Raw genomic sequence first — 13,770 nt, 5'->3', positions numbered from 1 at the left:
TGTGAATATTATTGACTACATCTACTATCATGCAAACCCCTGATGCTCTTATTCTGTTTAGTATGTGAGTCAATGTGCTCAGTCTGTTCTGTGCTGCACAAGCACCATTTCTGTTTTAGTAACAACAGGTTATGAATTGGAAAAAAAAGTACAACCGCAAAACTAAAAGTTAAGACTACACTTGTGCTAAAAACAACAACCACTTGAACAGTTTGAAGGCCTGCACGGCTACAGCTGCAAACCATGGCAAATCTATGCAAAGTGTTATTTAGCACAGCAGAGAAGATTAAACACCAGAAATGTAACATCCAACACATGAAACTCGGCCTTAACCTCACAGATCAGGTATCTTAAAGATACTACAGCCATCACTCTCAACAAAAATGGAAGCTTTCCTTTTTATCCTCTCTTCAATCTCAAAGAGTTGGTGCCAGCGAGAGTAATAAATGCAGACGTCTGAGGAGGTGATGGCTGACTGTGAGGCGATTATGACAAATAGTACCATTTGTCATGAGAGTGCTGCAGAATGAGATCACATTTAGTCAATAGGAAGCCCTTACAGACTGAGCTTTTTTTCACAAAAGTGCCGTTACTAAGCTCATTCGTCATCACATCTTTGTACATTCATATTGATTCCATGATGGTGTAATATTGGTGTCCCAGTCTGTATGCGGAAGCCCAGCACAGCAGAAGCTCCCCAGCTGGCTCTAACCGTCTCACCTCTGTTACTACCTCTGAAGACAGTTCAGAGGGTAGTTCACTTTGTCCCCTCATTACGACTGCGCAACTTTCAGATCGAAGGCGAGACGTCACAAGGGCGTAACTATCGATGCTTAAAACGACAGTCTGAATAGGGCTTGAGTGAGAATTTCTTACACATCTGCATTTTCTTGTGTGCCATGGGACAGGTGTTACGTCTTTCTTTATGCAAGACCTTTTCCCTTTTATAGTATGATCAAACGAACAGACTCCTTAACAACTATCATAACAAGTATCAAGAAGCAATGCTCTCAAAGTGTCACTGTTTGGGAAAATAAAAGCCTGTCATCTCTGTTGCAGACTTTAAAAACTTTACAGACACTGTAGATGTTCCAGTCCTTTTATAGACCCCAAGAGGAATTGTCACCACAGTCCTGTATTAACACAGGACACAGGACACAGAGTTACAGCAGGTTGATCATTTTTCAAGAGAAGCACTTCCAATCAAAAGGACACTGCCCGAGTCTTCTGTTTTTCTGCCATGTTTTCATTCTTCCTAATTTAAACATGTTGCAGTGTGCTGTTGCATTAAAAACAAAGAAGACAATATTAAGTGCTCGCAGGAGACACAGAGGGTTGCCATTAGTGAGGCCTGGGGAACACTAAGTATGTCAGAAGTCAATAGAGTCAGCAATGGGAGAGGAGAATACAGAGAGAGAGAGAGAGAGAGAGAGAGAGAGAGAGAGACAGGGAGAGTGGAAGGATGTCACATGTGAGTTGAGAAACAAAGGCATAAAAAAAAGGAGAGATTTGTAAATCTTCCACGGTGGTGAGGTTGTTATCCGGGCTCAGTGAAGTGTGAAAGGAATAGAGAAACAGCTGTAGCACCATAATAAGAACACACATCGTACTTATATTCTGTCAGGGCTTATTATAACCTTTAAGAGATTACAAACGAAACACACGCAAACAGACACTCACACGCAATTTTGTGTTTGTGCAGCATGCGCATACATCCCAGGGCTTGTTTCAGGTTCCTCTTAAGTATCTCGTTGTTTTGGTGCTTTTAATGCAGACACATGTCACAACAGCTATAATGTGATTGTGAACACAGTGTTTCATTATACAGCATTCAAACTGCTCTGTGCCCTTTATCTGTTGAACAAACAGCTCAGTGAAATGCTCTTTTTTTTTATGCACACTCACTGGCTGCTAGCATAAAACTGCTGAGCATTTTTTTCTATTAGCGCTGCCTTTTTGCTGCTGCTCACACGCTGCATTTAAAAGGTCTATATTTAGGTGGTGTGTTATATTTGTTGTTCTGAATGGTGTGAACCAGATTTACAGAGTTTTCTGTGATAAACTGACGATTCACATTGTGGTAAAGAGCTACACTGAGGTATAGGAAATATTGCTTGAGGTTTTCTCTACTCTTTTTGTAATCTGTTTATTTTTTAGAATTGGGATCGTTGGTCAGATAAACAATTTAGAGCTGTCAGCTCAGCCTTGGGAACTGTCGATGTGCATTTTTGACTCACTAATAAAGTATCAGGTGATGAAGAAATTGTAAATGTAATTGTTATGCAGCTCCTATGGTGTCCTTAACCATCCAAAAGTAAGAGTATGTATCAGGTAAGTCTAACTCCAAATCGTGCTGCTTGAGTTAAAGAATACAACACAATATCTGAAGAATATAAAATACACATAAAAAGGAATGGCTTTAGAGGTGGGGGGAAAAAAAATCAAGATTATTACCTTCATAACTTCAAAAAAATCGATTGTGTCAATTGTGTCTAATCAGTCACTCCCTGCTAAGTGCTAATGCTAACTAACTCAGTAGAATGCCAAATGGAGCAGCAAGAAATTCTTGACCCCCAAGAATTAAAATCCAAACCAAATCGTGAGACACCCAAAGATTTCCAGTCACAGCTTTTATACTTTTACTACTTTTTAACTTTTCATCCTTGAATGTCTTTTAACTGCTGTCCGACATTACCTTGCCACCTATTTCTTTGATCACACTGTCAACTTCTTCTTTGGCCAATATACTTCTGTTCTTGTTGCCCACCATGTGATTTTTATTTATATATAAAAGGAAAGACTATTTAAAGACTCACTATATTAACAAAAAGACAAATATCAAAGAAAGAGCTGGTAGATTTACTTAACAGGCAATTGGTTTTGATGCATTGCTGTGGAAATCTGTTTAGAGCACCACACTTTATCAAACCTTTTGCACATAACTGATGTTCTTATATTGTTAATTAGTAAAGTCATAAATAGTACATTTCAACAACAACAAAAACTGTCAGAAAAGTTCTTGCCTCACGGGGGAAAAGGAATGCTGGATGAAAGTGACGTGTTTATTTGACCCATCAGTTTCCCTCCAATGGTTCTAGAGGGGTACCAGCAGTCTCATGATGTGATTCATTGAGCCATAGACCAAGCTGCCATATATGACAACACAGGAGAGAGAACAGGCAGGAAGAGAAATCTCATATTTCTTTCGTTATGGGAAATAGTTGTTGAGTCTGAAGGCCTGAACCACATTGTAGTTATAGATCGAACATTAAAGCGCAGTGCCAGTCCAGAGCTGTACCATGATATTACCTTTGGTTTCCTAACTGCCCCCTTTTGTTATGATTTATCTATACCCCTTTTTCTGCTGTGCTTAGGGGTTATATCCAGGTCGAGGGGTTGCGGTAGGAGCAAAGTGTTATTTTTACTGTAAGCCACACTGTAACAACAATATGAGAAACCCGATGAAAGCCGAGCTCACCACAGTCCCCAGGCCCCCTGCCAGCTCAGGCTGAAGGTCACAGAACTGGAGTAGAGTAGACACTGCTAGAAGTGGCTTTGCATCTGAGGGAGGGTAGAAAGACTGTTTGTGTGTGAGTAGAAGATAGCAAAATAAATAAATGGAAAGGTTATAGGAGAGAGACCGATAAAGACACGGAGCAAGAGGCAGAACCACAGAAAGAGCTCAAAGTTGTTTATCTTATTTCTGCTGTTGTATCGGGGCAACAGGCACTTGATGTTATTCTAGACTGGGTCGTCACACTAAACACATACATGTAACACACAACATAGGCAAAAGCAGCCTGATATCTCTTTGTACTCGGGGGCTAAGCAGAAATAGCACACAACATGGGATCTTCATGTGACAGATGATGATGATGAGAGTGTAAGCAGATGAAAATAAGCCACGCCCATGAACAAAAGCAGTCCAACAAGCAGACATTACACAACCCTGAAAATAATGCTACAACTGATTATAGATCAGGGTGCACTGCTGTGAACCCTGATCTATAATCAGACTTTTATATTTATATTGGTAAATATTTTTTTATTCCATGTAATACATCTTTTTACTTACTTTTACTTTTACTTACTTACTTTTTCATATTTTGCGTTTGTCTATTATATACAATCACAATAAATCTGTTTCACGGGCTTCTTGTAACATGACTAAATGTTGAATGGAGTGACATGTTTGCAATGTATTGTAAAAGCTGATTGTTGGAATTGTTTATGGAAAAATCTCAAGAATCCCATTTTCAGATCAATATGAAACTGTGACTCATCGCTCTAGTCAATTTAACTTGTTTGACCTGAAATGTAAAAATACTTGACAGTCGGAAACAAAGAGCTTCTATTGGTGTCAAACCACCAGTCAACTCGGATGTGTGTGGGAAAATCTACAGGCAATGTCTTGTCCCAGAAAGCTGGCGTATTTGGTTTTCTACCACATCTGTCAAACAAAGTTGCTTATAAAAAGTTGAAGTTCAAAACACAAAAAGTTTAACCACACCACAAAACAGAAGAGCTCTCTATTTTCCCCTCACTTCAAACACCCAACTGTAAACTCTCTGCCATCGGTGGTAGACAGTCATGGCTCAAAAGTTTCCTGGAAAACACTGGTGTTTCTTTTTCTCACAATGGGATATCAACTTTGTAATGTGCAGAAGTGGAATACCTATGTGTCGCCTGTCGCCTTGCTTCTTTCCTGGCTTCTGCAAAGTTTTACCCAAAAAGCAGAAAAAGTGGCAAGTCATTCTCTCTGGTGGAGCGCTATTCTTGGAAAACTGCAAAGGGTGTGTCGGTCACACTGCTCCACAGTGAAACACCGGTCAGAGCACAAGCACACATGCACACACACAAACACCTTGTTACACTGAAAAAAAGAAGCATGAAATGTGTGAAAAGACATGCAGACTTACAAAGGACAGAGTCATGCCTATATACATTAAGATAATGCACACACAAACTAATGACTAAATACATCTCCTATAGTCCTCCATCTTTAAGACACTTTTAAAAGCTCTGCACATCTGATCCATTCCAGTCCTTGCCAAACTGAGCCAACCAGACTGTACAGTTTAACAAATGCCTCCCAATTGTCTCTTTTCACTGAAACTCATATAGCAGTTCACATCCTGGGCTCTGACCCAGAACTGAAGAATAAAAGAGCCATCTGAGATCCATCATAATCACATGCTCTGTAAATCCTTGAACACAGCAGACCCTAAATTCTTAAACAGCATACATTTATATAGCTGCGATTATGAATAGATGATAATACAGAATCCATTTGTTGCATCTGCACTGTGAAATATTGCAGAAAGTTCTGGGTGTATATAAGTGCTATGAAATGCATTTCATTGTGACTGCTGCTCTAAATCTTTGGGTCTTCACACAGTTTATCTTTAGTCGCAGGTTTGCATGTTGTCAGGTTGGTGCTGAGGCATTCAGCGCCACAGTCAGGGAAATTGGGCCATATTTTTTCTTCAGTATTAAGTAGCAGCCCTGGTATGTTCTGCTGTACTACACACACAGACTAGCTTGTAATTGCTCTGAGTTTGAGGTTATGAGGTTATGAGCCAGAGGATTGGCATCACGCTGCTTGCCAGGCTGCGCAGATGCACCATGTACTGTCTAGCCTGTGGTCGAAAGGATTGGAAATGAAAGGATTGGCACAGTGCACTGAGGCCGCCTTTTCTGTGGAAAGACGACACACATATGCAGTTGTGTTTATTTTTTGAGTTATGAGATGCTTTTACGATAGGTGAAGAAAGTTGTTGTGTTTATCTCTGCGCATGCTGCAATTTTGGTCAACTCTTTTTTTCCATTCTGATCTCAACTTAGCACATTCATTACTTCTCAATAAATTTCTTTAGAAACAGGTCTGCAACCCAGTGTGCTTCCTAAAGTGTGTAGGATGTTTTCAGTCTCTGGCGTGAGAAATTGGTACAAGGCACAAACACAAACAGGTCTGTAGTGGTGGATTCAGATCAGCATGCGAGTGTTTCCAGCCAGGGGAGTTAGGATGGCTGAAAGAAAATGGATTGGCACACTTTGTGTGTGTTGTCCTGTGGCTCTCTCTCTGCTGAACAGCCTATGTGAATTTAAGGATTTAGGACAGAATCCTCTCGGAGAGACAAGAAGACGAGAAGAGTTGAGCAGGGTAAATCTGTGTCGCTGCCTTTTTTTTTTTTTTTTTTTGGCCCTCCGTCTGTGTGCTTTTCTAAACTCACACTGAGCAACAGGAGAGAGAATGCTGTGTAATCACTGCTGGAGCTGCAAGTGAAATATTTTCACAGGGGACTCTGGAGTCAGGCTTTGCAGAAACACAGACTGAGAAATGATTTTTAAATGAAGCATGAAACTGTCCAGTCTGATGTAAAGGCTCGGTTATTCTGAAAGCTGCAATTATGCGTCTTCACCTTTTGTATTCTGTGGTTTTGTGAATATTGCAGCAAAACCAAAAGGGACTTGCTGAACTTAGACCTCAGTGAAAACAAGTTGCCACTATAACTGAGCAGGAAAAAATTGTGCAAAACACTGGACAGACTATAATTATTTTACACAAGCATAACAAATATTGACTGTACATTTAATGGAAAACTTTTTGGATACTGAACTGTCATTGCAACTTTATTCGTGAAAAAGTAGTTTCAAAAAGATGAAAAATAAGTTTGACAACAGCTCAATAATCTCCATTTATATTAGCAATGCAAAGTAAACACTTTCATTTAAAGATACATATCTGACACATAAGGTTATTATTTTGTATCATACATTATGTGCACTCCACATGACAGACTTGTATTTTCTCTATTTTATATACAGTATATGCACAAGATGTCTCCATTGTTAAATCTGCAGAAAGAAAAATGCACACATTAATGCAAATTTTGTGTGTGTGTGTTATGCATGTGTGTCATAGATAAAGATGACCCATACTGCTCCTGTCTTAATGATCCTCTGTCATGTGTGCAGCTGACATCCTTTCTTGCAGTCATCACCTTTTTCCTCTTCTTACTTTGTGGATAAACAATGGCAAATATTTCATAATGAGCCCTGGTTTGAAAAAAAGAAAAAAAAGAAAAGAAAAGCTTTCTACCTTCATGGTGAGAAGCTTATTTCTTGGACCAACACGATGCATTTCGCCTCATTTTACCGAGCCCTGAGTGCAGGCTGCCAGTAAAATGGATTGCTCTCATTATGAGTGTGTTATGAACAAGCAGCCTGTGATTGAAAAGCTTTATTTCATGCTCGGCAGACTTGTAAATGAGGGGTTGTGTGAAGTGAAGAGAGGAGATTGTTGTGTGTGTGACTGTGTGTTCTGCTGCGTGAGTGTGTGTAGCAGGAGGCAATGATAGGATTTCATGAATCACAGTGTGTATAGAGTAATTCTTTATTTCCAAGGGATATTGTATGGGATTACTGCTGCATGTAAACATGACTAAAATAAGGATAGGGAGTGTGGGTTTATGCCTGTGATTCACAAATAACGGGCCATCATGTAGTAAAAAAGAAAAAAACTTCCTCTTCAGCTGTTAATGTTCAGCTGCTCTCTTTTTTGTGATCATATATAGGCAATAGACAAGTGGGCATGCAAATAGGCAGGGTTTGATTGGGAAAATTGAGATTAGACCTGTCGAACAAGACACACCTTTACATGATCCCTGTGACCTTTTAATAAGCATACTTATTAATCCACCAAATGACAAAGATGAGAGGGACTTACTGTAAATGCCTTAGACAAAATCTTAGCCTGATGTTTTTAATTTTTGGCCACCATTGATCTACGTAACTCACTGCTACTGCTACAGCCTCACTCTCCTACTGCTAAGGATGTCTCACAGTCACTTCCCTGTCACACACCTGCTCCTCCGGCTCTCTACATCGCAGTGCCTCACACCTATCCTCCCTTCACCTGTTGCTGCCTGACAGTGGTTTTTATTTTTTAGGCCGCAAAGTGCGTCGGCCCACAGAGAAAATGTCTGGCTGGTATGTCTTATCTCCGGTTCAGCCCTTTATCATTTGGGATATTGTTAAGATTCCCTAAACCATTCTGTGATTCTTATGTAGTATTTGTTAACATGCAGAGATTTGTATTATCCTGCTACATGTTTATCCTTAGATACAAAGGAGGTAGAATTGATGAATAATCCTTTTCCAACCATAGACTGAAGAAAACATGGACATTGTCTCAGTGACATCACCGAAGGGGAGATTTGAAGCCCAACTATACTGAAAATGCTTAAATCAACCTTTGATTAACCAAGTAACAAGCAAAGAAGCAGGACTGAGGCTATCTTTTAGTTTCCTGGCAAACAGCTATTACATGCCAGCTTGCAATTATATCAGTCGAGCCCCTAATTATGAAAAACTCATATCCTTTATTAAATCAAACGGGTGAGTTAGATAGATTGGCTGTAAACAGTTTTCTTCTTTCTGTTAAAATGGGCTTTTTAACATCCAGCCATCCAGGTTTTTTTTTCACTTTTAACACCAGAGGTTGACGCTTGGTTCTAACTGCATAATTTTTTTTTTTTTAACTTTTTGGCCAATATTTTTTTCTATTCCTTACACAGGTTTAATCCCATCCATATCCATATGCTCATCCAAATTTCAATCTATGAAATCCAGTTGTGCTTCTTGCACGGGAGCCACATCTGTTTTTAGCTTGCTGTGTAGCCTTCCACATAAACCCAAAAGTGCACGCATGTCCAGCTTTCTGCCAGACTTGGTTAAATGTGGTATTTAAAAAGGTGACCAACTGCAGTTTTAGCAGAGCTGCAGCACAGAGGTCAGAGCTGGCTGTGAGCCAGTGCCAGTGTTTTACATAAAGCACCACAGTGAGGAATGAGTCTGGGCACACTTCACAGGAAACACACAAAAACATGTGCTCACACTCAAAGTGCCAGAAAAGTGTTTTTTTGCTTTCTGCTCAGGCCCCTGAATCTCTGATGCGATGCACACATACACACACTGATTCAATCTTTTGAAGACACAGAATGAGAGTCTACATCTTTGTTTTCTGTTTTTAAACTACTGCCAGTGTTTCTTTGTGTGAGATAAAGATAGTGGAGAGGTGGATGAGAAGCAGGTGCAGCAGGTTACAGTATAAAGATACAGTCAGCATAGAGGGAAATCTTCAAACTATGAGTGTAGATTGCAAAGGACTCAGCTATTTCTTCTCTCGATCCTCTTACCAGCTGTGGAAAGATAATGAAACCATTATTGCTACCTCAGTCCCATCTCACCTCAGCTGGTTGTGACATTTTCCGTGAGTCAGGTTTGGTCCAGTGCGGCCACTTCCCACAGGGAGCTAATGGGCTGTCATCCAGGCCTGACTGCTGCTCCTAACTCCCTCAGACCGTGGATGGAATCGATATTACAGGAGCCATTAGGACCTGTAGGAGTTATTTAGTTCTCTCTTTCTGTAGTCTCCTCCTCTGTCTGTATCATTATATCCATCTCACTGTACTCTGCAGTTTCATCGGAATCAGTATCAGCCTCTGCTTCTCTGTTCTGTCATTCCCATCAGGCACTTTGTCTTCGTGCCTGTCTATTTTGGTCTGCGTTTGCCTTTGATCCATGTATCTTTTTTCTATCTGTCCATCCAATCATGTAGCTTTCTACATTTCTCTCTTTGTTTTCCCTTTGAAATTCAATGACCTGAAAGGAGCATTTTTTTTTTCTCCATGCTTGAATCAAGCTGTTGGCTTGTCATATTCCAGTTATTAAGGCAATTACTTTACTTTGAGACACATGAACATGAAAAACTGTATGACTACATGAGGAATAAGATGAAAGGAAAGTGCTTTTTTTATTTCCTGCCATAGAAATGTAGCTACTTCAATAACCTGTCCTGTGATTTTCTTAATAATTGGCTTGTTAGCCAATAATCTTATCCTAGAATCATCAACCGGCTAACTAACTGCTTTTCAAACAGAGTCCTCAGTAATAATCCAAACATATTTAATAATGCATGAAGAGAGTCACACCTGTTGAGAGTACCAGACGCCATGCTGTGATTGACCTCTGGGCAGCTGTTTGATGTCCACGCTCACGTTGATTATCACAGTCTTCACAGATTCAGCGCTACGATCAACATTCAATCGTTTCTTGAAATGGAAGGAGAAATCTGAACGGCTGCAGATCATTTCCCTCTTTTGAATAGACGTTTGTGAATGACGCTTTGGCAGGGAAGTCTCAAAAACCCTCCACAGAAATGCCAATGCACACAAACACATGACCATCAGTTTGAAGGTGCACGTTCAGCAGATGTGTAGATTGTAAGATGAAATCATAATTTCTACATTCTTTCTACTGAACTGAATACAGAATAAAATATCAGGCTTCTTTCCTCTGATTTATTTCATTATGTTACATAATCATAGAGTAAAGGAAAGGTTTATATCAATTCTAGATCAGTGTGTATCAGATAATGGATCTGAGCTTAATAAAATATAAGATATATTAAGGTCACATCTGTAATCTGTTATTATACAGCAGAGGTTATAGCTTCAAATACGTCTTCCTAATATTTAGTGTGTCAATGTGAGAGAGATGACTCACAGCTACAATGAGGGATGTTTGATGACATCACTGAGTGCGTCGGCAGAGGCGCTGCTGCCCCCACCACCACCACCTCCTCTCTCACATGCACTCACACTCAGTGATCAATCAAAGCTGTCAATACCATGGCAAATGTGTAGAGCGTTCCGATATAGATTATTCTGCTTCCCAGTGCAGCCTGCAGTCTTTCATTGTGGCAGTCATTAAGAATTCATCACGCCCCCTTTAGAATATATTAAATGAAAGCCTTTTTTACAGGTATCATCAGATGTGTCAGTACGTGGACACATAATGTGAAGAGGATCATTTGCCTTGGTATTTGACTATGACACATTTTTACGGCTGATTCAGTTGTCTTCATGACTGACTGCTCTGACACACCAAAGAGATAAAAGTCAGTGTGTGTGCGGATGTGTGTGTATGCTGAATAGCTCCATGTTGCTTCTTGGTACCAACCAGTATGAACCATCTGTTGAGGAGTGCGAGGGAAAAGCTTTGACATTTGAAGTCCCTACAATAACAGAACAGGCAGGACCAACATAGTCCTACCAGGGTTAACACTTATTAACTAGTCGTTATTAACAAAATGGATCACCCTGTCATTAAAACAATGATTCAATATTAAACAAAAAGAAAAAAAAAAACACTGAAATTGTATGTTATTGGGGTTTGCTTATGTCATGTACCGTCAATCACCCTTTTAAAGATTTATTTTGGGGATTTTTGTGCCTTTATTGAAGAGATAGGACAGTGGATATAGTAGGAAATCAGAGAGATAGCGAGTGGGGAATTACATGTGTGAAAGGAGACAAAGGTTGATTCGATTGGAACTCAGGCCGCCCACTTGGAGGAGGAGGCGTGCGCACTAACCACTATTTAACCGGCGCCCCTTCTCTTTTGTTCTTTAATTCACTTATTTAATTAACATTTATAGAGCTGAATAGGGTGGTATAATCAAAGCTGTATGTCCACGCCAGAGACTGCATGTAGAGATGGACGTCCTTTCTCTTCATCCCCCTATGTTCTTTTTTTTACATGCTTACCTCTTAAAACTAAGCCTTTGAGAAAAAATGAACACTGGAGCTAGAAACTCAACTTTTATTTAGATTTTATAGATCTGCATGTCCCATCTGTTAACATGGAGCTGGCCGAGCTTACTGTATGACCTCTACTGCAGAAAGTCAGTCAGGGGAGCTCCAAATGGTTTTGGCTTCACTTTTGGGGAGCTGTCATGTTGTCAATGGTTTTTTACAGTCTATGGTCCATGCTTGCAGTATTTTCACGGTACCCTTTATCATGTACGTAATAGACAGTCGTTCATCATGTTTACAGTTTCTCACATAGGCTCCATACAGTGCTACTGTTTGACATGCTAGACTGAGGTAATCTGGATTATATCAAACAGTGTGCTGAGTCGGTCAAACTGAAGCATTCTCAGCAAACTCAGACAAAGCCAGAGAAATACCCGGTATATATCGCTTGCCACTTTAGTGTGAAAGATACAAACAAAGATTGGTGTTCATTTTTGTTAAAGATCCTCCTGCTGTGCTGACATCTCTGTTTGTCTCTGTGTTTCAGGGTTTCATCGCAATGAGGATATGAAGGCCATCGATGTGCTTCCCATCCTCAAGGAGAAAGTCGCCTTCCTCTCAGGTCAGTTATGTACCGTCTTAATATCACTGTTTGGCATGTGTCCCTAAATGAATGTGGCCTGATGTGTTATTGTGTCACTAATGAAAACTTCCATTAAACTATTTTTTTTATTTTCAATAAAAAGAAAGAGACAAAAACAAAATATGTAGAGTACATTAGCTATGATGTTGAGCAGCCTTTTCAAATGGGAAGTGTTCAAGAGGAGAAAATGCTGTGACAACACAAGGTCTCATCTTTCAAGTGAACAAAATATTTTTCAGAAGCTGTTTTTATACAAAAAAACACTCAGGAATTTAGTCAATTCTTTTAACAAGCAGATATCAGCCTTGATCCCAAACAAGGATGTTGAAATTTCACTCTACTTCCCGTGTTTGACTGAGCTTTTTTATTCTGATATTGCTGCAGAGTCCTTGCGTTGGAGTGTGTTTTGCATCAACTACATATTGTTCTGTTTGCACGCTGATGCAAGATGCAACCTTAGAAGAAGAGACAAACCCACTTTATTTAACGCCATTTAAAAACATGGCAGCTTGGGTATAATTATTATTATTTTCCATTTAAGCTTCATTTGCAGTGATATATTAGGTTGGTTAATGTGACACACTTATCTCCATAAACTGTTCTCCCGCTTTAACTATTAACCAAAAGGGCAATGTCATAATTATAATCAAGTTAGAGAGTGTTTTTCTCTTTTCATTAATAATTAGTGTTTTTGGTTGCAGCATCCTCACTGAAAGGCTTTTATTAGCCTCGTCATTGTGAGACAAGTTTGCGCTCTGATGCTTCAGTATGACTCAGTATAGTCCTGACTATCTGCAGACACATTCACAGATGGTACCAACACATATCAGCTGCAGATATCAGAGAACTACTGTATGTACTTGACATCTTTGAGGGTTCATTGTATTCTGCAGGTTATGTGGTCTTTAACGTTAAGCTGTGTTCAGTGAAGCCGTGCTGCAGTATTTGAGCTTGATCATCATGGGAAGTAAGTTTCATTAAATGACTCTTTTGTTGTCTGGTTTCTACCCAAAGGTGGCAGAGACAGACGCGGAGGTCCCGTTCTCACCTTTCCAGCACGGAGCAACCACGACAGAATACGACCCGAAGACCTGCGCCGGCTCATAGCTTACCTGGCCACTATTCCCAGGTTGGAAATCTTCTTACATACTCAGGGTTTCATGAAAGAATCCTTACTTTTTTTTATCAGACTTTGAACTTGCACATGGGCTGACTTAAGGAACCTATTCTTGATCCTAGGTTAATTTGAAACAGACTCCCAACTCTTTGCCGCTCATGCAGTCACACTCACACACTTCTCATCACTTTCTCTGTGTCAGACTTTCCCACCTTGCTTGGATTTAAAAGGCTGAAGCATAACCTGAGGCTACAGAGAGCTGGGATGGTTTTATTTTGAATTCTCTGTGAAGGTTCAACCCCCCCCCCGTTTCTCTTTCTACCTTCTCATTTCCTCCTAACTTTCATGAAACGCATCACCTCTTTTTTGGGGGGTTTCTTTTAGCTCTCACTTCTCTCCCTATGTTATTG

General features: G+C 39.9%; 1 protein-coding gene across 3 annotated transcripts in view; it reads left to right on the top strand.

Moving 5' to 3' along the window:
• The window catches only part of triob (trio Rho guanine nucleotide exchange factor b), a 103,052-nt gene that overhangs the window by 27,912 nt on the left and 61,370 nt on the right, over positions 1-13,770 (top strand). For all 3 annotated transcript variants that reach the window (XM_065957654.1, XM_065957652.1, XM_065957653.1), the window contains exons 3-4: positions 12,148-12,222; positions 13,258-13,372. In XM_065957654.1, coding sequence (XP_065813726.1) covers positions 12,148-12,222; positions 13,258-13,372 — 190 coding nt within the window. The remainder of the gene's footprint in view (positions 1-12,147; positions 12,223-13,257; positions 13,373-13,770) is intronic.

This window comes from Labrus bergylta, chromosome 8 (genome assembly GCF_963930695.1).
Source record: "Labrus bergylta chromosome 8, fLabBer1.1, whole genome shotgun sequence".
NCBI classification, from domain to species: Eukaryota; Metazoa; Chordata; class Actinopteri; order Labriformes; family Labridae; genus Labrus; species Labrus bergylta.
Note: the sequence above shows the minus strand (reverse complement) of the source record. Positions and strands in the feature narration are given on the sequence as shown.